This window comes from Notechis scutatus, chromosome 3 (assembly GCF_049901735.1).
Source record: "Notechis scutatus isolate UNSWTSFEM ecotype Mainland chromosome 3, rNotScu1.2, whole genome shotgun sequence".
NCBI lineage: Eukaryota > Metazoa > Chordata > Lepidosauria > Squamata > Elapidae > Notechis > Notechis scutatus.
In genome coordinates, this window is record NC_142011.1 from 115,679,929 (window position 1) to 115,707,527 (window position 27,599).

The 27,599-nt window shown below is 39.6% G+C and overlaps 1 protein-coding gene and 1 pseudogene across 1 annotated transcript in view; both read right to left on the reverse strand.

The window, feature by feature from the left end:
• LOC113426379 (protocadherin beta-16-like) overlaps window positions 1–25,936 on the reverse strand; it is a 138,365-nt gene extending 112,429 nt beyond the window's left edge. The window contains exon 1 of the mRNA XM_087960996.1: window positions 23,360–25,936. Coding sequence (XP_087817122.1) covers window positions 23,360–25,909 — 2,550 coding nt within the window. The 5' untranslated portion in view covers window positions 25,910–25,936. The remainder of the gene's footprint in view (window positions 1–23,359) is intronic.
• On the reverse strand, window positions 1,448–4,133 carry LOC113426380 (protocadherin beta-14-like; annotated as a pseudogene).
• Window positions 25,937–27,599: the final 1,663 nt, after the last annotated feature.

Genomic DNA, 27,599 nt, shown 5'->3' on the forward strand with positions numbered 1-27,599 from the left:
AGCATCTTGAGCAGATTCCATCTGAATTCGGGTATTCACTGGGACATGTTCTGATATTTGTATAGTAAATGTATTTTTTGTGAAGTTAGGAGCATTATCATTCACATCTTCGACTTGTATTTCAATATTATGAAATTTCAGTGGGTTTTCTAGAACAATTTGTGATAAAATTAAACAAGGCTCCTTTTGACCACATAAAGCTTCTCTGTCTATTTTATCATTTATCAACAAATCTCCATTTTGGATATCAAGGTGGAAATATTCTTTAGTGTTGTCAAATATTAAACAGGCTCTGCGAGTAGAGAGTTCTCCTTTTTTCAATTGCAAATCCTGCAATATATTAGCCACTACAAACCCATTTTTCTTTTCTTCAGGGACAGAATAATGAACTGAAATACATAGTGTTCCAAAAAGATTGAGGAAAAGCAAAAGATACAGACCTTGTTTGTCCTTGAGGAAGTGATCGTCCATTGTGTAGGAAATGTCTTTATCTTCAATTTTTTCTCCAAATGTTACCTTCCTAATTTTTATCCAGTGAAAATGCCTGCTGACAAGAAAAACCTGTTTTGTTTTGTAATGTGGATATTTGATTCCACTGAAATTTTGCTCATATTCTGTGGAGTTTTTGCTTCATTCCCTAATTTCACCTCTAATAATCATTTCCTCAGCATTCCTCAAAGACAACAATCTGAGTGTCTATTAATATGTTAGCCTGTGCTGCCACTATGTGGCTGAACAAGGAAACAAATCACTACTATGTTTCTAATTGTATGGCACCTGATTGCACAACAGACGTACCTTGAAAATCTGAGATATATTACTTAATAGTTTGGAACATATTTTTTAAATTGCAGCAAAAGTTAGTAAAGTTTCTGTGAAAACAAGCTTATGATCTTTAACTGAAAAAGTATTGAATGGTTTGTGTTATAAATACCCAGACTTTTATTTTCACTCTCACTACCTTTTGAATTGTCTTTAATTAAGAAAAAGATAAAATTTGACAATGGGATATTTATGTGAAATTTCCAGTTAAATTCTTTTTTTCTTATTTTCTTATTTTGTTGATAAAGATCTTCTAACATGGAAAATAATTTAAAGTATATCTGGGAACCTAGTCCAAGTGTTCATTTCTTATTTCTCTGTGTTTTAGTTGATACTATTAACTTTTCTACTTGCAGAAATACTTTGGAAAGTCATAATCATAGAAATGTACAAATTACTTAGAATATTCAAGAAAAGTAAAATCATTAATTTCCTTCAATTTATAAAAGGAAAAAGAATACAAAGCATTTTAAGGTATGTGTATGTTACAATAACAAAGAAAAAGAGAAGCATTCTGAAGTCAAATTTATATATATATTTAAATGTATTAAATTCAGCTCTACACTTTACACAATAAATTAGAACAAATTCAATAAAAAGTAAAAATATTAGTGCAATGCAAAATTCCCAATACCATTTTCAAATTCACCATAAAGCAAACCAACAAACAAACAAAAACCACCAAAATTATTCTCAGCTGGCTGGCATACAAATTTCTTTTCTACTTCATGACCAAAAGGTTCTGCAGATTTAATCTGGAGATTCATGTGAAAGCTAGTAGGATCCATTGAAAACAGGAGACGGAGGTCTGAGTAATCTAAACTCATTATTCAAAGATCCACAAACTAAACACACCTCATAATTATAGGCCTGGAAAATATGCATCAAATTAGAATCTCCACAATTCTTATGCAAATGTTGTCTCACAGGGAAATTAGATGCAGAATTAGAGCTGTCTATGAATTTCTGTCACATTTGAAACTTGGTTGCAAGAAGCACCATGATAGAAAGGAAGAAAATGGATGAGATGGTGACCAAACAGATTGTAAGCACTGGACTTTTCCCCTTCAACCGAAAAAAAAAAAATGAACTTCTGAAAGCTAGGCACTTGAAAAGGAATTCTTTATTGAAAGGAAGTGATCCCAGTACTAGTCAAAGCAGAATCTAAGATGCTTCCAGGCATATAGTAATCGATAAAGGGAGTTAAAACCCCTACCCTTATTTAGTTGTGGATTTAGTCAAAAAAAGAACCAATATGTTAATTCCCCCCTCCCCTTTTCTGGGAACGTATCTTAGAAGAGTTTCCCAGGGAGTATCTTCCAGGATGGAATTTTTATGGTCCCTTCTCCTCTTGCTATCTCTCCAAGAGGTGACAAGTTTCTAGACATCTGGCTCCAGTCCTCCAGTTGTATATCATGTGCAAGTTGTGCAGATTCAATATAAGATTTAATATATTCAGGTTATATCAAAAAGGATTACTTGTACCAACCCCCCCCCCCCCTTATTCTTCCATTGAAGAATGGCAGTTACACAAATCTGAAACAGATAATTAAATACATTGATAGTTTATGATCTCCCTCATGTGGAATTTCACTATTGGGATTGTCTATTATTTTCATGTAAGGATCAGAGAAGCCATCTACTAAAATAATTCTTAGGGTCACAGAGGCAGACAGAGGAGGATGCCCATTATCCCTAACTGTCCCTAACCACAATAAGAGTGTGTTTGAAACTGTCTTGGATGTTCACCAGCCTCATGGTTTTCACCTCTCCATTCTGAGTCCCAACAGCAAAGAGATTCAGATCTGTGGCCTTCAGCAACTGATAGGAAAGCCAAGAATTCTGCCCTGAATCTCTGTCCACTGCCACCACTTTGGTGACTAGGTAGCCTGTCTCTGCTCCCCTGGGAACCAGACAGATCATTTGATGGAGAAATGCTGTTCTGAAAGGGGCAAAGGATGAAGGTGACAATGTCATATTCATCTGTGATAAGAACTTGGTCCATCGTTTCTGAGCTCAGTGGAGGCAAGCCTTTGTCTACAGCTCTCACCATCACCTGGAAATTTGGTATATTCTCATAATCTATGGATCGAATGGCATACAAGTTCCCAGTTTCAGAGCTGATGGAGATGAAAGATGGAGCTGGGCCATTTCTGATCTTCCCAGGCAAAAGCTAATAGGTCATTTTGACATTCTACTCTGTCAAATCAAAATGGAATCATGTATCAAATTGGAATCATGTATGAATCCAATGAACAGACCTTGAAATTGTTTTCTTGTAAGTGGAAATTATAAAAAGATTTTTCATATACCAGAGAGTTATTGATATATGAAATAGGAATAGTAATAATTCTCATTGAAGTGAGTCTGGGAGAGCCTTGGTCAGTGGCTGTAATGATATTATATTTTGTGGTGTCCCACTCTCACAGACACACAACATAGGTGTTAGGCGTCTTTATTAAGGCTTCCAAGCCTGAGTTAGTATTCTTCAGCAATTCCCTTTGCTAGCATCAGCCCACCCCCAATGAGTTCAACAGGCTACAACACAAAGACACGGCAAGTCCAATAGGCAAAGGCAAGTCCACAGGGTCAGTCCAGAGTTGAAGAGGCACATCCGAAATTCAAGACAACAATCATGACAGCTGACACAGCAAGGAAATGACATACTGTTCTCAGCATCATTTCACTCCTCTTGCTGAGCTAAACAGCTGCTTCTTGGTGCAGCCAGTCAAGAGGGGGCAAGGCTGCTTCCTCACAAGTAGCTTAGCTGACCTTTATTGTGTTTGCTTCCTCTCAGCCCTTCATGCTCTCCAATTGGGAGGAGGAAGCAGTTCCCATTCCTCTCCACTGACCAGCTGCAGCTGTGTGCTGTCTTCACCCAAAGTCTCTGGGCTTCCCAACTGCACCTGTCTCTAGCTCAGGCAGCTGCTTGTCTGGTCACTCCCCCTGGGCTTGGCCATTCCACTCCTGGCTTGTAGCCCTTGGCTGCTTCCCTTCCTGATGTGCCTGAGATCAGCTCATGTTCCTTTGAACTAACATCTGGAGAGGTATCTGCAGAAGCGTCCAGGGGAGTCATCATACATTTGTTCTCTGTCCAATGGCTGTTGAATCACAAGCTGGTAATAATTGTTTTTTGTGGATTTTATGATAAAGGGCAGGTTTGAATCAATGTTGCAAGTAGTTCTGCTGTTGTCACCAGAGTCCTGATCACTGAAAACAGCCACTACTGTTCCTAGAGAAGAACCTTCTGGTATGGTGACAGATGATAGGGTCATTTCTGGGCTGTTGTCATTCTCATCCTCAATGTCCATATGGACTTTACAGTCATGCTTTATTTTTAGTTATTTAAGCTTTGATATTTAGGCTTTGATATTTAGTTCATATTTGCCATTTTTTTCATAATCAACTTTCCCTACAAGAGTAATTTCTCCAGTATGGTTGTTTAACTTGAATGATATGAGCACATTTCCTGGTAAAATGTAAGTGATGTGAACATAAACACCCTTATCATCAAATGCATCAATAGAATAATTTATTTGCTTTTAACCTTAGAAAGAAAAATCACTGCCAAGTAAAAATAAGATATTGTACAAATTGGGGATATTACAAACTCCAGTTTTATTTTTGTTTTGGAGTAGATACTTTGACAAGTCTGAAATTCACTTCCTGCCATGGAAATTTTAAATTACAAAATTAACAGGGCATCACTGTCTCCAATCAGTGTTTATGTCAATCACTGCCAGCACTGATCATGTTAAAACACAGAAAATCTGGAATAGGCCTTTCTTTTGGAATGGATAGAAAGGTGACCTCCATTTTTCCTTACTGTGTATCTCATATACCAACAGGGTAAATAACACAGACAAATGGCTGTCCAGTCTCTTCTTGAAAGCCTCCAGTGTTTGAGCATTCTCAACTTCCAAATGCAAACCATTCCACTGGTTGGTTATTGATTGTTGGTTGTTCTCACCATTAAGAAATTTCTTCTTAGTTCTAGGTTGCTTCTCTCCTTTATTAGTTTCCATCTATTATTTCTTGTCTTGCCTTCAGGTGCTTTAGAAAATAGTTTAACCCTTCAACCTTTGCAGCTTCTCAAACATTGGAACACTGCTACCACATCATCCACGTGGACTCCAAGATCCCTCTCAGAATTATTGGCATTAAGCCCATTTAGTCTATATCTGTAAATTTGGATTACAGTGCAAAACTGTAAGCGCAAAACCTTACTTTTACCTATACTGAATTTCATTTTGTTAGATAGGGCACAGTGTTCAGGTCAGTCGAGATCCTTTTGGATCTTGAGCCTATCTTCTGGGGTGTTGGCTATTCCTGCCAGCTTAGTGTCGTCTGCAAATTTGAAAAGTTCCCCTTCTATTCCCTCATCTAGATTGTTTATGAAGGTATTGAAGAATACTGGGGTTAAAACAGAACTTTGCGTTACCCCACTGATTACTTCCCTCCATGTAGACATAATGCCCTTAAGGATTACTCATTGAGTACAGATTGTCAGCCAGTTACAAATCCATCTAAGCTGATTGGTCTGTAATTTTTGGATCTTATTTTTTCTTTCTTTTTTGAAGATGGGAACCACATCAGCACTTTTTTAATCCTCAGGTAGTTCCCCAGTGCTCCAAGAACTTTGAAGGACATGGTTCAGTGGTTCAGAAATCATTATCTGCCAGTTCCTTCACAACTCTGAGATGTAAACCATTAGGACCCCGTGATTTGAATCCCTCTCTCTTAACTTATTTTTGCTTATTTTATTTTTCATTCCTAGCGTGCCTTTTATAGTTATGCTTTTTATAAGTTGGACTGTATTTCCTTTTTTTGTATGAAGATCGATGCAAAGAATGAATTGAGCAGTTCTGTTTTCTCTCTACTGCCTGTTACTTCTTTGCCATGTTCTCCCATTAGTGTACCAATTGCTCTTTGACTTTTTTCTTATTTTTTATGTTGAAATAAACTTTTTTGTAGTCTTTGATGTTTGTTGCAAGTCTTACTTCATTCTAAGCCTTGGCTTTCCTAACTTAGTTTTTGCAGATTTTGGCCATTTGTTCATATTCTGTCTTAGATATGTGTCCCTCTTTACATTTTTTACTTACCTTTTGTTTCTTTCAGTTGGTCAGACTTCTTTATGCAATCATGCTATTTTTTTCTTGAATTTCTTGTTTTTCTTTTTCAGTGGTATTGAGCTCATGGACTGTGTTTGCATTATCATATTTTTCAAAATTTCCCAAGCTTCTTGACATTTTTCCCCTTTAAGATTTTCATCCATGGGATCCTTTCTAAACTCTGAGTTTGTTAAAATCAGCTCTTTTAAAGTCTAGGATTCTGGTTTGAATTTTCATGTGACATTGTCATTCTCCCCCAAACTTCCTGTAATTTCAATCCCCTTTATCACTTCTCTGTTAGTAAGAATAAAGTCCAGTATAGCTGTCTCTCTAATTGCCTCCTCTACCTTTTGGGTATCAAAGTTGTCAGCTAGGTTGTGTTGTGGCCTGCCGGCAGCTGACAGAGCTGGCAGCAGAGTCAGACAGTATTGAGGAGGTTGAGTAGGAATCTGGGTGAGGTCTGGAGGCTGAGGAAGACTCAGAGGAGGGCTCTGCATCAGAGGCAGAGATGGGGCCGGGGCAGGCTGACAGTCAGCAGCTGCCTTCGGGTTTGGATAGCAGTGATGTGGGGGAGCTTCTGGAACAGGTTCCCAGCCTGTGCGTGCGCAGAGCTAACAGAAGACAAGAACAATTGAGAAAGCAGGGTTGACTCAGGAGTAAGGCCACACCTCAGAGATGATTGGCCCCTCCCATAGGGCATAAAAGAGGAGTGAACAGGACATGAGCTTTTGCAGGAAGCAATTAGTTCATCTGGTCGGTTCAAGCTTTGAAAAGTTCTGTTTGACTCTGTATCAAGTTTGGCCTTGCCCTGCATCTGGCAATTAGTTCTCTGGCTGCATTCCAAGTGTGATAAGGTGGGTGTTTATAAATATTCCCCTGAAAGACTGTGAAGCCTGGCTGGCTGTGAATGAACGTAATTCACAGCTGTGGAATAGAAATGAGGTTTTGCTGGGCTTAAGATTGTGTTTCATACTTTCTAAGGAAGCCTAGGTCAGAACAGGTTGGTCAGGAACAGAGGTGGTATTCAGCAGATTCTGACCAGTTCTGGAGAACCGGTAGCAGAAATTTTGAGTAGTTTGGAGTACCAACAAATAGCACCCCTGACTGGAGATTTTACAGTATCCTTCCCCTGCCAAGCGACGCCCACAGAACCAGTAGTAAAAATTTTTGAATCCCTCCACTGGTCAGGAACCTGTTCAATGTCCCACTTGTTGCTGAGTTTTTGTCCCAGTTAATATCAGGGTAGTGAAAGTCCCCCATTACTACTGTGTTTCTTACATACGTTTGTCAACTGATTAGCAAAAAAGTTCACCTATTTCTTCTGCTTGGTTGCATGGCCTACAGTATACACCTATGGCAATGTCATTCTTTTTTCCTTTTATGTTGATCCATAAGCATTCTAGCATCCTTGGTTTTGTGCATGTCTGCCCTTACTGTCTCCCCTTGTGGTTGCCTTACTGAGGTGAAATGGAACTTTGGAAAGTTTCACTTAAACTATACTTGCACTTTGCAGCAGAGTGGGGATTGAAGGTCAGTGAGAAGGTGCATCCTCTGTCTCCCAGGAAGTACACATCAAGTTATAGTATGATGGGCTTAGTGATTTAGGAGAGAAAAAGCATCTTCAGGGATGTTCCTCTCTTCCTTCTAGAAAAAAAATGCTTTATTTCTACATAAATAAGAAATATATGAGGGCCTATGCCATTCTACAGGGACTAAGAATTACAAGGTGTCTGTTACAGGAAGGCCATCTTGGCCTGTCTGCTCCCTACCCATCATCAACCAATCAACCAGAACATAGTGGGTTATTGGATTGTGTATAAAATCTTATTTGGTGGGGGTTAATATATATATGAAATTAATTTGATTGTAACATCAGCTTATGTGGTGCAGTATTGGACCAGGACTGGGGACATCCAGGTTCAAGTTTCCATTCAAATATGGAGCCTGTCCTTTCACCAATTCTAACTCAAAATCATGGTTGTGAGGATAACCTAATGAGTAACCTCAAGTAGCCCCTATGGAAGCCCACAAAGAAAATGTGGGATATAAGTTATTAAACAGGCAGAAAGGAGCTGGGCCTTTACAGAACAAGCCAATCTGACGTGCCTAGAGTGAATCACCTGACTCCTGAGAGCCAATAAAAAAAAATTAAGGGAGTTCTAACAGTTAGGGCAGGAAGAATTTTGGTGTCCTTTGAGCAAGGTTGCCAGTGAGAAGTTTTTAAACCTAGATCTGGATTTTTTTCAATCCCCATCTGCATTTCTCTTTTTCTTTTATTTCAAAATTTAATAAAACCTAAGGTTTTTTATATATTACAGATACAGAAACAAATTAATAGAGTTGGAAAACCTGGTAGGTCCTCTAGTCCTGGTGTCGCCACCTTTTGGACCTCAGGGACCACCAAACTTATAATTTTAAATCCTGCGGCCCATTAATATGAATCGAGCATGCCGCTTGCTGAAGCGCCTGGACTCCCACTGATGGGATGGGGTCCTTCAGGGACTTAGTTTGGCTGCCTGTTTCTGCAACCTTAAATACTCAAAGAGTCATATGGAACCATTTCCCATGGAAAACAAAACACCAAGATCTCTCATATCTCTTTCTCTCTCTCTCTCTCTCTCTCTCCCCCCCGCTCTCTGTTCTCGGGGGTGGGGTGGGGGGAAAGGACCATCTGAACTGGTGCTAGGTGGTGAGAATCTGATGTCCAGAGGCTGATGAGCCTTGTGCTGAAGATCAGGTGGCTGGCGGGAAGGTGGGGCAACAGGGGTGATACCAGTGATGAATGGACTGATACTCAGAGATCACGGCATTGGAGCCCTTCCTGGGTGTTCCCTGTACTGCGAGGGGAGGGCACAATCTCCCGAGCCCTTCCTCTCAGGAGCTTCTCTTCCTCCTCTCCAGAAGCACTTTGCAGCTCCTGAGGGTCACTGAGGGTCCCCCTCGCAACATCTTCACCTGAGGGCATCGCTGCAGCCGCTTCCTGCAGCTCAGGAGGTCCACACTCTTCCCGCTGCTGCTCAATGCACTGAGGCAGGAGGCAGCAGCCATGACATGGGTTTGCTAGGGAGACTGCAGCATTGCCCAACCTCCCCGCTAGATATCTGGTCTTCAGCATGTGGCTCGTCGGCCTCCAGACATCAGATTCCCACCACCCAGCACCAGTTCAGACGTTCCTTTCCCCCCAACCCCACCCCCTTGCAGGCCAGGGAACACCCAGGAAGGGCTTCGATGCCTCAATCTCCCCTGTGCTACCCTCCCTCCCCACGCACATCAGTCCATCTGCTGCCAGTATCACCCATTGCAGACACGGGTGCACTGTGGACAACCAAAATTTTCTCATGCACCACCAGTGGGCTGCGGCCCACCAGTTGGTGACCACTGATCTAGGGTGTTGGCTCTTCCTGCCAGCTTAGTATCATTCACAATTTGGTAAATTCCCTTTCTATTCCCTTATCTAAGTTATTTATGAAGATATTGAAGAGCACTGGACCTAAGATGGAACTTTGTGGTACCCCACTGCTTACTTACCTCCATGTAGATGTAGTACCATTAAGGACTACTCATTGAGTATGGTTTGTCAGCCAGTTGCAAATCCATCTGATCGTGATGCTATCTATCCCACTTTTTTCTAGCTTATCAAGAAGTAGGCTTGGTCTACTTTGTCAAATGCCTTGCTGAAGTCTAAGTATATTATGTCCATAATATTTCGCTGGTCTACTAATTTAGTCACCATGTGGAAAAATGAAATAAGATTAGTCTGGCATGATCTGTTTTTAAGAAACCCATACTGACTTCCAGTTATTACTTTACTCATTTCTAGATGTTGGCAGATCAGTTTTTTTAAAATTATCTTTTCTAATATCTTCCTGGGTATTGATGTTAGGCTGATTGATCTGTAGTTTCCTGGGTCTTCCCACCCCACCCCACCCCACATCTTTTCCTTTTCTTTTTGAAGATGGGAACCACATCAGTTCTTTTCCAGTCTTCTGGTAATTCCCTGGTGCTCCAGGGTTTTTGAAAGATGACATCTGCCAACTCCTTTAAGAACTGAGATGACATCTTCCAGCTCCTTTAGAACTCTGGGATGTAATCTGTCAGGTCCCGGTGATTTGTATTCATCAAGATCAGACAAGTGTTCTCTTACCATTTTTTGCTTATTTTAACTTTTATTTCTAGTCTGTCTTTTACAGTTATGTTTTTGGTAGGTTGGATTATTGTTTCTTTTTGCACGAAGACCAATGCAAAGAATGAGTTAAGCAGCTCTGCTTTCTCTCTGCTGCCTGTTACTTCTTTGCCATCTTCTCTCGTGATGTCTTGCTTTACAACTGCATCCTTAGCTAACAAAATTTCCATCCCAATTTTGGTAGAAAGTTGGGATTACTTGTAACTTTATGTTGTACCTGTCAATAAGTAGATAAAAATAATTTAGTTTAAAACTTATTTATTGTACTTCTTGTTACCTGGGTTGTTTTTAAGAAACTCCTCTGGCAATCCTACTTTTGAGCAGAGCGTTTGGGTTAGGTTTAGGGATGAGGAAGTTACCTCAGACAAGGCTGGAAATTCAAATGTGACTGTGTTTAGAATAGTGTTAGGGATTTTTTGAATTTTTTTAACTTTGTGCAACAGGTGACTCTTATCTTCTTGTGGTACCTTAAAGAAAATTGTTTTTTGTTTAAATCCTGGAGTTAACTAATGGCCTACTAGCACCCGCCTCAGCTTGGTCGGACTGTTGATGCCAATTTTTTTGTTTGTTTGTTTGGTTGATTGGTTGGTTTTCTTTTCTGTATTTAGGCAGACCCAGGTTGGATGAGGATTTCCTTATTAGCATAAACTGTCATCAAAAATAGTTCAAGACACATCTAAAACTAGTGTATTTTGAAATGAGAAGTAATAAATATCTCATGCCTGCTTAACATGTTTTGAGTATGATACTGGAGACATCTTTATGTCCTTGTAATTGTTTTTCACCCAACTCATCCTTCTAAAACAGTGGTCCCCAACCTTTTTGGTTTTGTGGAAGATAATTTTTCCATGGACCATGGGAGGAGGAGTATGAAACCTAGTCGCAATTTTGCTCACCTGCCGCATTTCTAGCTGCATAGCCTAGTTTCAAACAAGCCATGGATTGGGGCCGGGCTATGCACCCCTACTTTTTAACATTTTGTTTGTTTTACTATCATTGTGTCTACATAGTACACTTTTCCAAATGTGATACATTACCAAGACTTTTGGAAGAAGATGACAGAACAGTTGCAGCTTGCTGAGAGCAATTTGCATTGTTCTTTGCCGATGAAGTCTGTCTTGATTTCAGCTGCAATGTTGAAGGGCACAAGAAAATAATCTCAGCAGCTTTTTGTTCTGTACGATCCATTTGCATACTTGTAACACTGCACCATGATTGGTCAGAGTGCACGGCAACCTGATTGGCCGAGCGAGCCGCACTGATTGGCCCGCCGCAAATCCCCGCAATTGGTGGAAACTAATCGCGGGAGATTCAAAGTGGTGCCATTGGCCGCGGCCGCCGCGGCCAGGGAAATATAAGCTGCCGCCGATCTCCCTAGACCCGAGCCGATCTCGGGACTTAATAAAGAGCTGAAACTAGTCACTGGCTCCCGAGTCTCCTTTCCGACGACGGACTTAACACTTTTCTTGTTTCCTTACATTTGTTTCAAAGGACAAATAAATTGTGCAAAGAAATGAGGGCCTTCACCTATTGAAGAATAGTAGAGGTGGATTAATATATGTAATAGAAGAAGTAAGTTATGGCCTTCAAGAAAATTCTTGTCTTGCTAAAAATTGTCTCTTTCTTTGACCAGAAGAACCCAGAAGAGTGTTAGCTGTCTTGACCTGATATTAACAAAGAAAGCTTAGAATATGGTATTTAAAGTCATTAAATGTTTAGAGTTTTTTAAAAATAAAAAAGCTGATTAATATTTTGTCTGTTATTTAAAATTTGTACACTTAGTCACCATAGGAAAAAACAAAAATATTTACTCTAAATGAATATTTAAAATACAATGACTTTGGCGATAAAGGTGAAATCATCAAAAATAGCTATTGGGCAAAGATTCACTATTGCTATGCATGTATGTACTGTATGTATGTATGTATGTATGTATGTATGTATGTATGTATGGATATGTACATATATATCCCTGAAACTGAAACATCCACCACATTCACACATATTATACTCCTGGTATCATTGTCAGCCTGATTTAAAATGCAGATGTTGCATTACCTTCATGACTTTATTTTTACTTTATTTTAACTAAAAAAAAAATTAAACAGAAAGAAGCATCCAGTCTTCCCTGTATAACAACATAGCATTATTATTCTATTGCAGCTGATGTCCTCTATCTTCAAATCATTTCCAAGCCTCTAATCATTTAACATTGAAAAATTAACAGGATACTTATTTCTGATCAGATCTACTATGCACTTCCTTTTTTTAAATGCCATTAGGTATCCTGAATAACACAACTCCTTTACTCCACCCCTAATTAGAAAACAATTAGTGAAAAAGATAATGGGAACATTGAAAAAGATGGTAGTGGTACACTGTGCAAATACTCAATTTAGAATAAGGGATATTTTTCTGCACACACAACAGCTAAGTTCATACAATATACTAAACTAACTCGATGCACTTGCTTTGCTATGAAACTATGTGGTCGGGCTTAGTTTTTGGGGAGGAAAATAAGGGGGGGGGAATTCTGCCTCTGCCTACCAGCATCCATCAGTATTCATCTGGCTAGCATCCTGTCAGTGTGTGAGAGAGTTCAGGGCTGTTTGGAAACTGAAACAGTATTTGCTGTGTGAACAAGAAGGAGACAGCAAGGAGCCTCTGTGTAGCTTAGCTCAACTGTTCTGTACTGAAGCTGGTTGCTGCTGTGAAATTGAAACTGAAACTCCTCTCCTCTGCTTGTGTTTTGCATTTGGAACAGATTTCTTTTTAGGTGGAGATGGGGAGTAGAACTCCTTAGGATCAGAGCATGTTAATAATAATATACAAAATACTAATGCTTAGATGCTCATTTTGAAAAATCCTTTCTTAGTGAGCACCTACAAGCCAAGAGGAACATATGTGCCAAATTTCAAGTTTGTAGGCTTTACGGTTCTGGAGATTTTGTGATGATGCGTGAGTGGTATTTTGTTTTTATATATGTAGATTCTTAACCAACTACTAAATTATAAACAACTGCTGTGTTCACCCAAATGACTGTACTCAAAAGTGACTTAATACGATGGCCTGATTCACACAAAATGGTGATGATAGTTGGTTCCTATTTTATGTTGCATGCAAATTATTTTATTGAATTTAATCAGGGGTGAGTTTCTACAGATTCTGTCCACCTCTGTAGAACTGGTAGCTCTGAAGAGCAGCAGACATAGAACCAGTTCTATGTCTGCTGATGTTTTTGCCCACCCGCCCACCTGGGTTCTTACCTGATCTTTATTTCCTGATTTTTCAACTTCAGCTGCCGAACGAGGCACAGCTGCAGTTTAAAAAGCAGGAAAAGAGGCTGTTTCAAAGACTGCTTCTCTGCATGCAGCCTGCTGATGACGATTTACAAGCGTATGGCTCCCAGTGTGCAGGGAAGCTTGTAAATCCCGAACCAGTAGTTAACCCTGTCGTATCCCACCCCTGCATTTAATCAATTAATTTAGCAGGTTGTGCAAACCAAATCTTACCCTACTGACAGGAAATCTGCAGAAAGAAATGGTTTGAAATAGTTCAGTTGATCTTTGAATTAGATTAGTTCATCTACTGAACTAGTGTAATCAGGGTCAATGGAAATGGAGTAAGCATTGCCTAGAGTTGGGCTTCATGAAGAAAATGTCAGTGCCAGAGGTTTGCAAATAATGTTCATAATATTTACTAGGACTACAGATTATTATTGGGCAAGCCATAACTTTTTGATATATGAACTTTGAAGCAAAAGAAACATCAGTTAAAGATTGTAGCTAATTTATAGGATCACCATGTTCATATAATATGCCCAGAAATTAACTCAGTTGTTACAATGTTCTAAGTTACAAATTACTGAATATCATATTATTTTAATTTAGCACATTTTCAAAACCCAGCCTCCAAATTGGCAAAATAATATGACAAATATATAAATATTTAATGGTAACTCACCTGTTCATGTAATTGATTATCTGCACCCTGCTCAGAGATGCCTTCACAACCAGAATTCTTGTGATACCCAGGAATATTTACATCTCCCACCGAAAAGACTGGAAAGAGAGGCCTGAGAAATCGGAACTCGCTACTTAAGGATCCACCAGTCAAACAAACATCATAACGGTAAGTCCTGGAAAGCGACCCGTTCTGTGAATCAGCACAGTTCTCTTGGGTATCAACACTGGCAGGTGGGAAGTGAGGAACAGCCGCAGTAAAATGGCTTTGGGGATCCTTCTTGAAGACTTTCACCACAATAAACACAACAATGCAGACCAGGAACACAAAGGAGACTGCAGCCAAGCAGATCACCAAATACTTGGTCAAGGTTTTGTCTTCTTCCGGTTCTTGCACACTGACATCCACCCTCCTCAGGAAGGGATCCGAAAAGCCATCCACAAGAAGAACATTAAGCAACACCGTGCTGGTCTGTGGAGGAAGACCGTTGTCTCTGATCTGTATCACCAGCCTCTGCTTGTTAGTGTCTCGCTCATTCAGGGCTCTCCTGGTTTTCACTTCCCCATTCTGCGCTCCTATGCTGAAAAGGGCTGGGTCCGTGGCCTTCAGCAATTCATAGGAAAGCCAAGAGTTTTGGCCAGAATCTGCATCCACTGCAACCACCTTGGTGACCAGATAGCCGGCCTCGGCTGACTTGGGAACCAGCTCATTGCATGGGGATGTGTTGTTCTGGAGGGGATACAGGAAGAAGGGAGCATTGTCATTCTCATCTATAATGTGTATTCGGACAATCACTTCTGAGCTCAGGGAAGGAGAACCTCCATCAGATGCCCTCACAGTAACTCTGATGCCTCTTATCTGCTCATAGTCCAGGGATCGGAGGGCATACATGTTTCCGGTTTCAGAGTTAATTGAGATGTAAGAGGTCACCAGGCCCTCACTCTTCCCGGGCAGAACTAAGTAACTCACTTTAGCATTCAGCTTTGTGTCCAGATCCAGAGCGTGGACTGAGCTGATGAGCAAGCCTGGAATATTATTCTCCCGGATCTGCATGTCATATGAAGACTTTTCAAAAAGGGGAGAGTTGTCATTGACGTCGGAGATCTGAACATTAATCAATCTTGTTGAAGTGAGCCTAGGAGATCCCCAGTCAATGGCTGTGATGGTGATGTTGTACTCAGAGACTGTCTCTCTGTCTAGGGGACTTTGGAGCACAAGCTGATAAAAGTTGTTTGTGGTGGCTTTGAGCACAAAAGGAAGGTTCATCTCCACGGAGCAGACCGTTTTGCTGTTATCTCCAGAGTCTTGGTCTCTCACACTGAAGAGGGCCACCACCTTCTCCAAAGGCGAATCCTCCTTTAAGATGCGGGTCAGAGATATGATGGACACCTCTGGGGCATTGTCATTGACATCTTCAACCTTTATTAGTATTTTGCAGTGCCCTGAAAGTCCTCCTCCATCTGTTGCTCTGATGCTCATGCTATAACTCCTTTCTTTTTCATAATCAATCTGTCCCCTAAGAGTGATTTCTCCAGACTTTTCATTTAAAATGAACAAACTGTTTATTCTTTCAGGCGTTCTATGGAATGAGTAGATGACTTGTGCATTTAAACCCAAATCAAGATCTGTAGCTTCCACTTTAGCCACTGCAGTGCCCATAGGAAGGTTTTCCTTTATTTTTACCTTATATTCAGATTGGGAAAATTGAGGAGGGTTATCATTTATGTCCAGAATATCAATGTTAATTTGAACAGTGCCTGTTTTCTGTGGTACCCCACCATCAACAGCCATTAGGGTGATATTGAGACGTGACACCTTTTCTCTATCTAGTGATCTGTTTAGAACAAGATCCACGCTGTAAATTCCATCTTTGTTCCTTTGCACGTGAAGCCAAAAATAGTCATTGGTGCTGAGTGTATAGTTTTGGATGCTGTTTTCTCCTAGGTCCTCATCATCTGCAGATTCCAAGGGAAGTACCATATTTGTAGGAACATTCTCAGGAATTTCTATCCCAAATTCATTTTTAGAGAATTTGGGAGCATTGTCATTTATGTCTTCTATTACTATTTCAATATTGTATGATTCCAACGGGTTGTCAAGCACAATTTGAGATGTAAGTATGCAAACATCTCTCTGGCTACACAGAACGTCCCGGTCTACTTTATCATTTATCAATATATCCCCAGTATGAATATCAAGGGAGAAATACTGTTTAGTGCTTTCAGAAATGAGATGGGCTCTGCGATCAATGAATTCCTGTACTTCCAGTTTCAAATCCTTCAGCACGTTAGCCACTTTAGAACCATTTTTGGTTTCTTCGGGTGTAGAATAGTAGATTGAAATACATAATGCTCCAGGAAGACAAAGCAACCAAAAAAGATACATACCTTGTTTACTCCTAATGCATTGTTCCATGATTCAGGACTCTTCTTAATTCTTGAACAGAATATAAATCTCCTTACTTTCATCCAGTTATTGTCTCTCACAAAGAGCTCATTTCCTGCTGCTTTACCTCACAGCTTTCATCTTTACATTGGTTAAAATCTTCTTGTTTTCTTGCAGAACCCTAGTCATAGCTTTTTGTTCATTTCAGCTCACACAAAATTTCGGAATCTCCAGTCATATGTTTGCCTATTCTGCCACCATGTGGCTGTCTGAAGAATCCTCCTGTAGGACTGATTATTATTTCATGAGTCTGTTCTAAATTAAAAGCAGTAAATCATAGTTTTGAAGGCTCTCTACCTATTCAAAATATGAAGATTCCACAGGAAATAATGGCTCTTAAGGTTGGTGAGTTACCTCATCCCCAAACAATAATATTATTGTTCAACAGCACATTGAGAGAGAGGGATACAACTCTAGAATTGCAATATAATTTTCCCTGAGGGTACCCAGAAATAAATTGTTTAGATTATATTGGAACAGAACAATAAGAGGAAAGGATCTACGTTAATCATCTCCATTTAGATTTAACTAATTTCAGTCATAGAATAATATGAATAAAGTCCACAGGATATGTAACTGTAGGCAATCCTTATTTTGAAATTATTAGAGTTTTAATTTTTAAAAAATATGAAGGTGATCAAAATAGTATTAGTTCTAGCCTAACATAGGAAGAGGTTCTTTCTGAAGTAAGAGCTACTGTATTCAAAGCCCCTATGCTCCCTGTTACTTTTCTTTCAATACTGTGAAAACTCAAAGAATCACATGAAATATTATTGTGACTTCCTCAAAACGAACAGGATTGAAGATTACAAAAGCAAAATACAGAGAAACAGTGAGAAAGAAAAACAAAAGAAAAAGAAAGAAAAAAAATGTATACCAGACAAAGCAATCTTCTCAGAGATAAATCTTTCCTAGAATTAATCACAAGAAAACAGTTCTACAGTTGACAACATATTCAAATAATAAAATATTATAAATTAAAATGTAAAACTGTTTGAAATGTTTTCATACTATTCCAACTTTGGACATCAGTTTATCTTCCTTAATATGAGTTTTGGTTTTATGGGAATCTATTGAATTTCTTGTATGCATTTGGCTGCAAAGAGAATCCATTAAAGAAAGAAGAAGGGGAAAAAACCCAGGAAACAGGCCTGAAGAATTGGAACTTACTAGTCAAAAATCAACCAGTGAAACCTACCTCGTAATTGTATCAGAACAAGGATCACCACCATTTTCTTGCAAATTGTGTCCCAAAATTACATTAGATACAGAACTAATGCTGCCCATGAATTTCTGCCATTTCTGATATTAGATTACAATAAACAGAAAGCCAAAAAATGGATGAGATGGCAACCAAGCAGATAATGCAGTGTTAGAGTATCCTCCTGCGGGACTTCACCTTTAGGATTATCCATAATCTTCATATAAGGATCAGAGAAGCCATCCAATAGAAGAATTCTCAAACTTGCAGAAGCAGGCTGAGGAGGATGCCCATTATCCCTAACTGTCACAATAAGAGTAAGTTTGAAGCGGTCTCAAATGTTCACTGGCCTCATGGTTTTCACCTCTCCATTCTGAGTCCCAACAGCGAAGAGATTGTGGCCTTCAGCAACTGATAGGAAAGCCAAGAATTCTGCCCTGAATCTCTGTCCACTGCCACCACTTTGGTGACTAGGTAGCCTGTCTCTGCTCCCCGGGGAACCAGATCATTTGATGGAGAAGTGCTGTTCTGAAGGGGGCAGAGGATGAAGGGGACATTGTCATTTTCATCCGTGATAAGAACTCGGACCATTGTTTCTGAGCTCAGTGGAGGGGAGCCCTTGTCTACAGCCCTCACCATCACCTGGAAATCCTGTATATCCTCGTAACCCACAGATCGAATGGCATACAAGTTCCCAGTTTCAGAGTTGATGGAGATGTAAGATGATGCAGGCTCTTCCCTGATCTTTCCAAACAAAGCATTCTGTTCTGTATCCAAATCAATTGCATGAATTAATCCAATGAGCAAACCTGGAATGTTATTTTCTGTCAAGTGGAAATCACAGAAAATCTTTCAAATTCTGGAGGGTTGTCATTGACATCTGAAATATCAATAGTAATAATTCTCATTGAAGTGAGACTGGGAGAGCCTTGGTCAGTGGTTATGATGGTGATGTTATATTGTGACATTTGTTCTCTGTCCAATGGCTGTTGAGTCACAAGCTGGTAATTATTGTTCTTTGTGGATTTTAGGATAAAGAGCAGGTTTGAATATGTACCCACTCCCCCTCATGAAGGACGTGCTGACCCACATCTCTAAAATAAAAATCTTTTCAAAGCTAGATTTATGAGAGGCATACTATCACATCAGAATTAGGAAAGGGGATGAGTAGAAGACTGCTTTTAACACCCCACCGGGATGCTACCAATTTAAGGTACTCCCTTTTGGATTACAAGGAGCCCCTGTTGTAATTATGCAACTAATTAATGATGTACCCCATGAACATTTATACAAAGGGGTCCTACACTGAAACAAAAGTAGAGCACATAAGACTAGTCTGAGCAGTTCTCATGAAACTCCAAGCTGCCAAACTCTATGCAAAACTCTCTAAATGTGAGTTCCACCAAGAAAAAAATTGACTACCTGGGATATAGAATATCTCACAAGGGAATAGAGATGGACCCACAAAAAGTAAAAGCCATCATCGATTGGGAGCCGCCCCAAACCTGCAAACAATACAAAGTTTCCTGGGTTTTGCAAACTTTTACCATTAGTTCATTCCAGCTTTTGCAAATATCACCTGCCCCATTAAAAACTTGTTAAAAACAAAAGGGGGGGACTGAAACCAAGGCAAACCCTTAACGTCAAGCAGCATTCAAAACACTCAAACAATTATTCACAGCCAAACCTATCCTAAAACACCCAGATCAAGAGCAACCATTCATCATCCAAGCAGACACCAGCAACATGGCAGTGGGAGCAGTCCTACTCCAAAATAATGAACATGGACAATTGCAACCATGTGCATACACTTCCAAGAAATTGACAGAAACCGAGCAAAGATGGGCCATATGGGAGAAAGAGGTATATGCCATGCGATGGGCCCTCTTCACATGGAGACATATCCTAGAAGGGAACAAAATCCCCTTTGAAGTCTGGACTGATCATAAAAATTTAGAAGCCCTGAAATCTCCACAGAAACTCTCCCCCAAACAAGTATGTTGGGCGCAATACTTTAAACACTTTAATTTCACTCTCAAGTATCTCTTAGTAGGGAAAAACTTCTTGGCCAATGCCCTTTCAGAGAAACCCCAGTACAACACCAAAAAGACTGAAATGGTTAAACCCATACTCCAACACCCCAGCTAGCTATCAAAATGATCACCTGATCACAAGCAAAAAAAAAAGAACCACTTGTTGACAACGCAACGGCTTCCAAATTTAAGGAGGCACTATTTAAGGATGACTGGCTCCAAGCCCACAAAAATATTTGCTTACTAAAAGACGGTCTAGCCTGGGTTGAGAACAAACTTTACGTCCCTGCCAGCCAGAAACTGGACCTCATGAAACAATGCCACGATTCCAAAATAGCTGGACATTTTGGATTTGTAAAAACTGTACATCAAAAGACAATTCTGGGGGCCATCCCTTAAAAAAAGACATTGAGAGCTATGCTGCTAACTGCCCCACCTGCACAGCTGCAAAAAGATGACAAGGAAAATCCCCAGGACTTCTACAAACTGTAGCAGAACCTTCAGCACCCTGGAGAGAGATTTCTATGGATTTTGTAGTGGAGCTGCCTGAAAGTGCAGGAAACAGTCGTTTGGATTATAATAGACTTCTTTTCAAAACAGGTCCATTTTATACCCTGCCAAAAGATCCCAACAGCCAAGACATTAGCAAAAAGGGTTTTAGTACACGTTTATCGCCTCCATGGAGCTCCCCAATGGATTATCTCAGACAGAGGGGTTCAATTCACCTGAAAATTTTGGTGGGCTTTTAAAAAACCTATTAGGCTCTGCTCAGGGGTTGAACTCTTTGCAACACTCCCAGACGAATGGGGGGGTGGGGGGTGGAGAGAGCCAATGGAATATTAGAACAATATTTAAGATGTTAATTACCAACAGGAAAATTGGACTGACCTTTTGCTGAGGTAGCTTATAATAACTCTGTACACAGTAGCACTGGTTTCACCCCATTCTAGGTAACTACAAGACAAGAATTCAACCCCATGCCAGAGCTACCCACCAAGCAACCTGACATTCCTCCCTTAAGGAGTGGATAAACAATTTACAAACCACTTGGCCAGTGGTCAGACTAGCCCTACAAGAGGCTAGAGCATCTTTTAAAGCTCAAGCTAACAAAAAACACTGTGAACCCAAATCGTTCAAAGTTGGGAACTGCGTATATTTATCTACAAAGTTCCTACAATCATTACAACCTTCTAAGAAACTGGGACCAAAATTCATTGGCCCATTTCCCATCACCAGAATTATTCACCCTGTCACTGCAGAACTCCTACTTCCTAAGACACTTATTTCACTGCAGCCTACTCAAACCAGAATAACTTCAAAGATCAGAACCCCTCTTCCCACACCTCCAACCCCCATTATGATGGAAGGGGAACAACATTTTCAAATTAAAGATATCCTGGTCTCACACACTCACCATGGCTCCACACAATATTTAGTAGCATGGAAACACCTACCCTCCTCCCAAAATGAATGGGTAGCCAAAAACATGTAAAAGCCCCCACACCGTTAAGGAAATTCCACCTGAAATACCCTCACAAACCATCCTAATTCTTAATGTATTATATGTTTTATGTCTTCCAGGTGAATTTTCCATTTTTGTGAGGAAGTCAATATGTCAGATCTGTGTATCTGCCATTCTTCAGTGAAAGAAGGGAATTTGATACATTTAGTTCTTTTTCCTCTCTATGTATCCTAGGTGTCCTATTTCTTGCCTTGTCTTTTGCATAACCTTTTACCTGATTTGTAACCATTGCCTAGTGCCCCAGATGTCCGGAAAATTCTCACCTCTTGGGGGAATGCAAGGGGAGAAGGGCGACCATGTGGATTACAAGCGCTGGAAGATAGCCCTGAGAAAATTTTCTTATCTGCTTTCTCAGAGGCATGGTACAATAACATCTTCACACCTGTGGATTGGTGGAATCCACATCAGACTGTTGGGAAGGGTTTCTAATCTCCTTTATCCTAGTTGTATGCCCTGAGGGACCTCAGAGCCTGCTTTGAATTCTGACTTGCTTTCACCCTCTTTTCAATTAAAGGTTCCTTTTGAAATACAAAGTTTATCAAGAGGCTATACTTGTTCTGAAGCGGGGGAGAGGCTGGTCCTTACAGTTGGTTTCTGTCCTTGATTAGTTTTCATCCATTGCCTCTGGTCCTGTTTTCCGGTGCTTTGGAGAATAGGGTCACCCTCTCTTGTTTGTGGCAGCCCTTAGAAATTGGAACATTTCTATCATGTCACCCCAATCCCTACTCTTTCATTAAACTAGACATACTCAATTCCCGCATCCATTCTTCATATGTTTTCTCCTCCAACCCCCTAATCATCTTCTGTTGTTCTTCTTTGCACTTCTTCTAGAATTTAAACACCTTTTTTATATTATGGCGAACAAAACATAATGCAATATTCCAAGTGTGGTCTTACCAAAGCATTATAAAATGGTAGTAACACTTCACTTGATGTTGATTCCAGCTTATTCTATTCTATTCTGTTCTGTTCTGTTCTGTTCTGTTCTATCGCTCTGTTAACGCAGCCTAGAATTGAATTGGCTTTTCTGGTGGCTGTAGCACACTGCTAGCTAATATTTAAGTGATTGTCCACTAAGAGTCCCTCTTGCAGTTACTACTATCACTATTCTATATCTGTGCCCTGAATATGGGAAGTCTTCAGTTGTGTGACACCATTTGAATGATGGCACTAACAAGGATTAGTGAGTTTATGTAAGTCTGTTTTTCTACCACATGCTAAAAGCAAATGGAAGATTTTGTTTAAAGCTGGAGATTATGGCAAAATGAAATGATGGGGGACTCCAGTTTACTCACTGGACTTTCATTTTGCTTGGCAAAAACCTTTGTGAGTTTTTTGGGCCAGTATGTGCAGATTGGACTCATTCAACTCTTTGTACAAGATGTATAACAATCTTCATGTGATCAGCACCTAAAATCACTTGAATCATGATCAGTATACCCATATTGCCCACATGTTTAAAAATACCTCTGTGTTTTCCAATAAAATATTGTAACATCATAACAATTGCTAATATGGTAACAGCATTTGCAAGGAATCTAGCTTTAATTGGAACACCTGTCTTCCCAATTTCATATCCCACAATATACTGACATTTAGATATCTTTTTTCTATTTTAACCAGAAACTAATGTGAAATAGAATATACATCCTGACCATCAATGCATAAGTGAGGAAGAGATCATAGGAGGAGTTTTTTCTGAAGTGAAAGGATTTTTTATTCAAAGCCTTTAACTTTCCTTTCAGGTGCAGTTCTTTCCAGTCTTTCTGAGACTCAAAGAATCACATGAAAATTCTCTATCTTAATAGGAAAGACGATTTTGACTTCTTCAAACGATCAACATAAATGAATGTTACAAAAGATGATTACAGAAAAAAAGTGAGAAAAAGCCAAAGGAAAGTTAAAGAAAACAAAGCAAAACAAAAAGATTTATTCAGAAATAAATGCAGAACAATGCAGTCATGGACACAACTTTTTAGAATTAACCATAGAAAATCTGCTCCCTATGACATCTTTAAATAATCAAATATTAGAAATTTAAGATAAAAAACTGTTGGAAAGGTTTAACATTATTCTTACCTGAGAGATCAGTTCATTTTCCTTGACATGACTTTTAGTATCCTGAGAGACTGTTGAATTCCTTGGATCCATTGAAAAAATGGGGAACGCTGGCTTGAGGAATCTGAACTCACTATTTAAAGACCCACCAGCTAAACATATTTCATAATTATAGGCCTGACAATATGTGTCAGAAGCACGATCTCCACAATTTTCTTGCACATTTTGTTCCACAGGGAAATTCGATACAGAATGAGAACTTCCTATGAACTTCCTTCGCTTCTGAAACTTGGTTGCAATAAACACCATGACAGAAAGCAGAAAAATGGATGAGATGGCAACTAAGCAGATAATCAAATACATTGTTAGAGTATGATCTCCCTCTTGTGGGACTTCACCCTTAGGTTTATCCATAATCTTCATATAAGGATCAGAGAAGCCATCCACTAGAAGAATTTTTAGGGTTGCAGAGACAGACTGAGGAGGATGCCCATTATCCCTAACTACCACAATAAGAGTGTGCTTGAAACTGTCTCGGATGTTCATTGGCCTCATGGTTTTCACCTCTCCATTCTGAGTCCCAACAGCGAAGAGACTTGGATCTGTGGCCTTCAGCAACTGATAGGAAAGCCAAGAATTCTGCCCTGAATCTCTGTCCACTGCCACCACTTTGGTGACTAGGTAGCCTGTCTCTGCTCCCCGGGGAACCAGATCATTTGATGGAGAAGTGCTGTTCTGAAGGGGGCAGAGGATGAAGGGGACATTGTCATTTGCATCTGAGATAAGAACTCGGACCATCGTTTCTGAGCTCAGTGGAGGGGAGCCCTTGTCTACAGCCCTCACCATCACCTGGAAATCCTGTATATCCTCGTAATCCACAGATCGAATGGCATACAAGTTCCCAGTTTCAGAGTTAATGGAGATATAAGATGATGCAGGCTCTTCCCTGATCTTTCCAAACAAAAGAGAGTAGGTTACTTTGGCATTCTCTTCTGCATCCAAATCAATTGCATGAATTAATCCAATGAGCAAACCTGGAATGTTATTTTCTCTCAAGTGGAAATCATAGAAAGATCTTTCAAATTCTGGAGGGTTGTCATTGACATCTGAAATATCAATAGTAATAATTTTCATTGAAGTGAGACTGGGAGAGCCTTGGTCAGTGGTTATGATGGTGATGTTATATTGTGACATTTGTTCTCTGTCCAATGGCTGTTGAGTCACAAGCTGGTAATTATTGTTCTTTGTGGATTTTAGGATAAAGGGCAAGTTTGAATCAATGTTGCAGACAGTTCTGCTGTTGTACCCAGAGTCTTGATCTCTGACACCAAAGAGGGCCACCACTATTCCTGGGGGAGAATCTTCTGGTATGGGATTAATGACAGATGATAGGGTTATTTCTGGGGCGTTGTCATTCTCATCTTCAATGTCCACCTGGACTTTACAGTAAGCAGACAGTCCCCCTCCATCTGTGGCTTTGATATTCAGTTCATATTTGCTATTTTCTTCATAATCAATTTTCCCTACAAGAGTAATTTCTCCAGTATGATTGTTTAAATTGAATGTTCTGAGCACATTTCCTGGTACTTGGCTAAAAGTATAAGTAATGTGAGCATAGGCATCTTTATCACCATCACTGGCTGCAATTTTAGTGACCAATAAACCTGGAGGGCTGTTTTCCATAAGCTGCACCTTGTACACAGATTGTTCAAAATGAGGAACATTATCATTTGCATCTAAAATATCAATTATTATTTGCACTACACCAGTTCTCCTTGGAAACCCTCCATCCACTGCTTGTAAAATTAGGGTAATCTGAGGAATCGTCTCACGGTCTAATGCTTTCTCTAAAATCAGTTCTGCATATTTGCTACCATCAGTGTGAGTTTGCACTTCTAGTTTAAAGTGTTCATTAGGAGTAAGTGTATAATTCTGAACATTATTTTCTCCTTTGTCTAAATCTTCAGCCCTTTCCAAAGGGAATCTGGTCTTTGTTGGAATGTGTTCAGATATTTCAAAAAGGAACTCCGTTTTAGAGAATTGGGGAACGTTATCATTCACATCTTCTACTTCAACTTCAATTCCATGTAGCACTAATGGATTTTCTAGCACAATTTCAGAGAATAGAATACAGGGCTCATTCTGACCACACAGAACCTCTCTGTCAATTGTATCCTTTAATATTAGGTTCCCAGAATGAAGATCCAGCAGGAAATACTCTTTAGAGCCCTTTGGAACAAGCTTGGCTTTCCTAGCAGATAATTCTTTTACATCTATTTTTAAGTCTTTCAGCACATTAGCTACTAGAAATCCAGTTTTCTTTTCTTCAGGCACTGAATAGCGCAAAGACTCACACATTTCTAGACAAAGAATATTCAGACAGAGAAAAAAAGCCAGAACTTGCCTTTTAATGCAATCTCTTTCCATTGATACAGGTTCACTTGAATGCAGAATGAAAACACAGGAATCACTGTCCACAGTTATTCCTCCCAAGAAATCTTTATTTTGTCCTATCTCTGTATCTTGAACTGGGTGTGTTTTCCCCCCAGATTTCTTAAGTCTGTTTTTCATGAACTCTGTTGCCTTTGTCTTTGAGGTCCAAATAATGTCTTATTTTTGCAGGCCACCAGAAGAGCAATTGGCTTTTGGATATTGTTCTCTGTTATACAATAGCACCACCTTGTGCTGCATTTGTGATATGATATGATCCTACACTTACAAATAGTTAAGAAAGGGTTGGTATTGTTTACCCTGACTGGAAATCACTCTCTGAGCTTTGAGAGAGGACACTAGACAGGGCAGGGATGACTGGAAGATTCTGAACACAAAATAGAAGGTTCCTTTCATATTGAAAACAGTGACAGAAATCTTTTAGTGAATAGTGAGTTGCAGCAAGATTTTCTTCAAACTGGATAGGGAGGAATGGATGTAGTCGGCCAGGGTTGGTATTCGCTTTACTTTTACATATATTGTTAGTTTTGTTTAAGCAGTTTTGTGGTACAGATAGCAACCAGAGCTGAGCCCAAATTTTTTGTTGCTAAGCAAGACAATTGTTAAGTGAATTTTACCTCATTTTACAATCTTTCTTGCCATGGTTGTTAAGTGAATCACTGCAGTTGTTAAGTTAGTAACACAGTTGTTAGGTGAATCTGGCTTCCCCATTTGCTTTTCTTGTCAGAAGTTTGTAAAAGTTGATCACATGACCCTGGACACTGCAATGCCATAAATATGAGTTAGTTGCCAAGCATCTGAATTTTGATCATGTGACCCTGGGGATTCTGCAACTGTCTTAAGTCACTTTTTCAGTGCCATTGAAATTTTGAACGGTCACTAAATGAACTGTAAATCAGGGACTACCTGTAATTGAAATTTATATTGCACAACTATTCTTCATAATACATGTTATAGGAATCCCAGAATTGCAGGTATTTAGATTCAATATTTATTTTTAATAAAGAGAGGCTTGGTGGCATCAATGAACAGGCCTGGACAGCATTTTGTGTGGTGGTGCAGTGGTTAGAATGCAGTACTGCAGGCTACTTCTGCTGATTGCCAGCTGCCAGAAGTTTGGCAGTTGGAATCTCACCAGCTCAAGGTTGAGTCAGCCTTCCACCCTTCTAAGGTTAGTAAAATAAGCACCCAGATTGTTGGGAACAATATGCTGACTCTGTAAAATGCTTAGAGAGGGCTGTAAAGCACTGTGAAGTGGCATACATAAGCCTTCCTATGCGAGTTGATAACCTGTATTTTCCCTTATAGAGTGAATCTGGAACCCATATAATTTATTTTTCCATTTAGGTAAAATCCAAGATGAACTGAAGTAATACAAATTAAGTGGCTTAAATATCATTCAAATAAAAGTCAGTAAAAATCATCTTGATACTTAGTTTCTCAGGTTCTGGTCTCAGTTTTGTTAGGTAACGGTTGCTTATATCACAGAACTTTAGAGTGTGTTTGGCTGGAGTATGGTGAAGTTGATCAAAAGGTTTTAAGGGATTCTCTTGTGCTTGGCAACCAAAACCTAGAGGTAATCTATCAGTACATGAATTTTTAAACACTATATAGTAGAACTTTGAGTATGGGAAATAAGCATGCATTTATGTTCTTAATACTGGAAACCAAATATGGCTGGTTAGATTGTTCTCATGATTGGAATATGACAATTGAAATATGTAACTTCTTTCAAAGGAAGAGAAATAATACATAGAGAGAATGAAGTGCCGGTAGTTGTGCAAAATATCTCTTTTATGGGGAGTTGCCT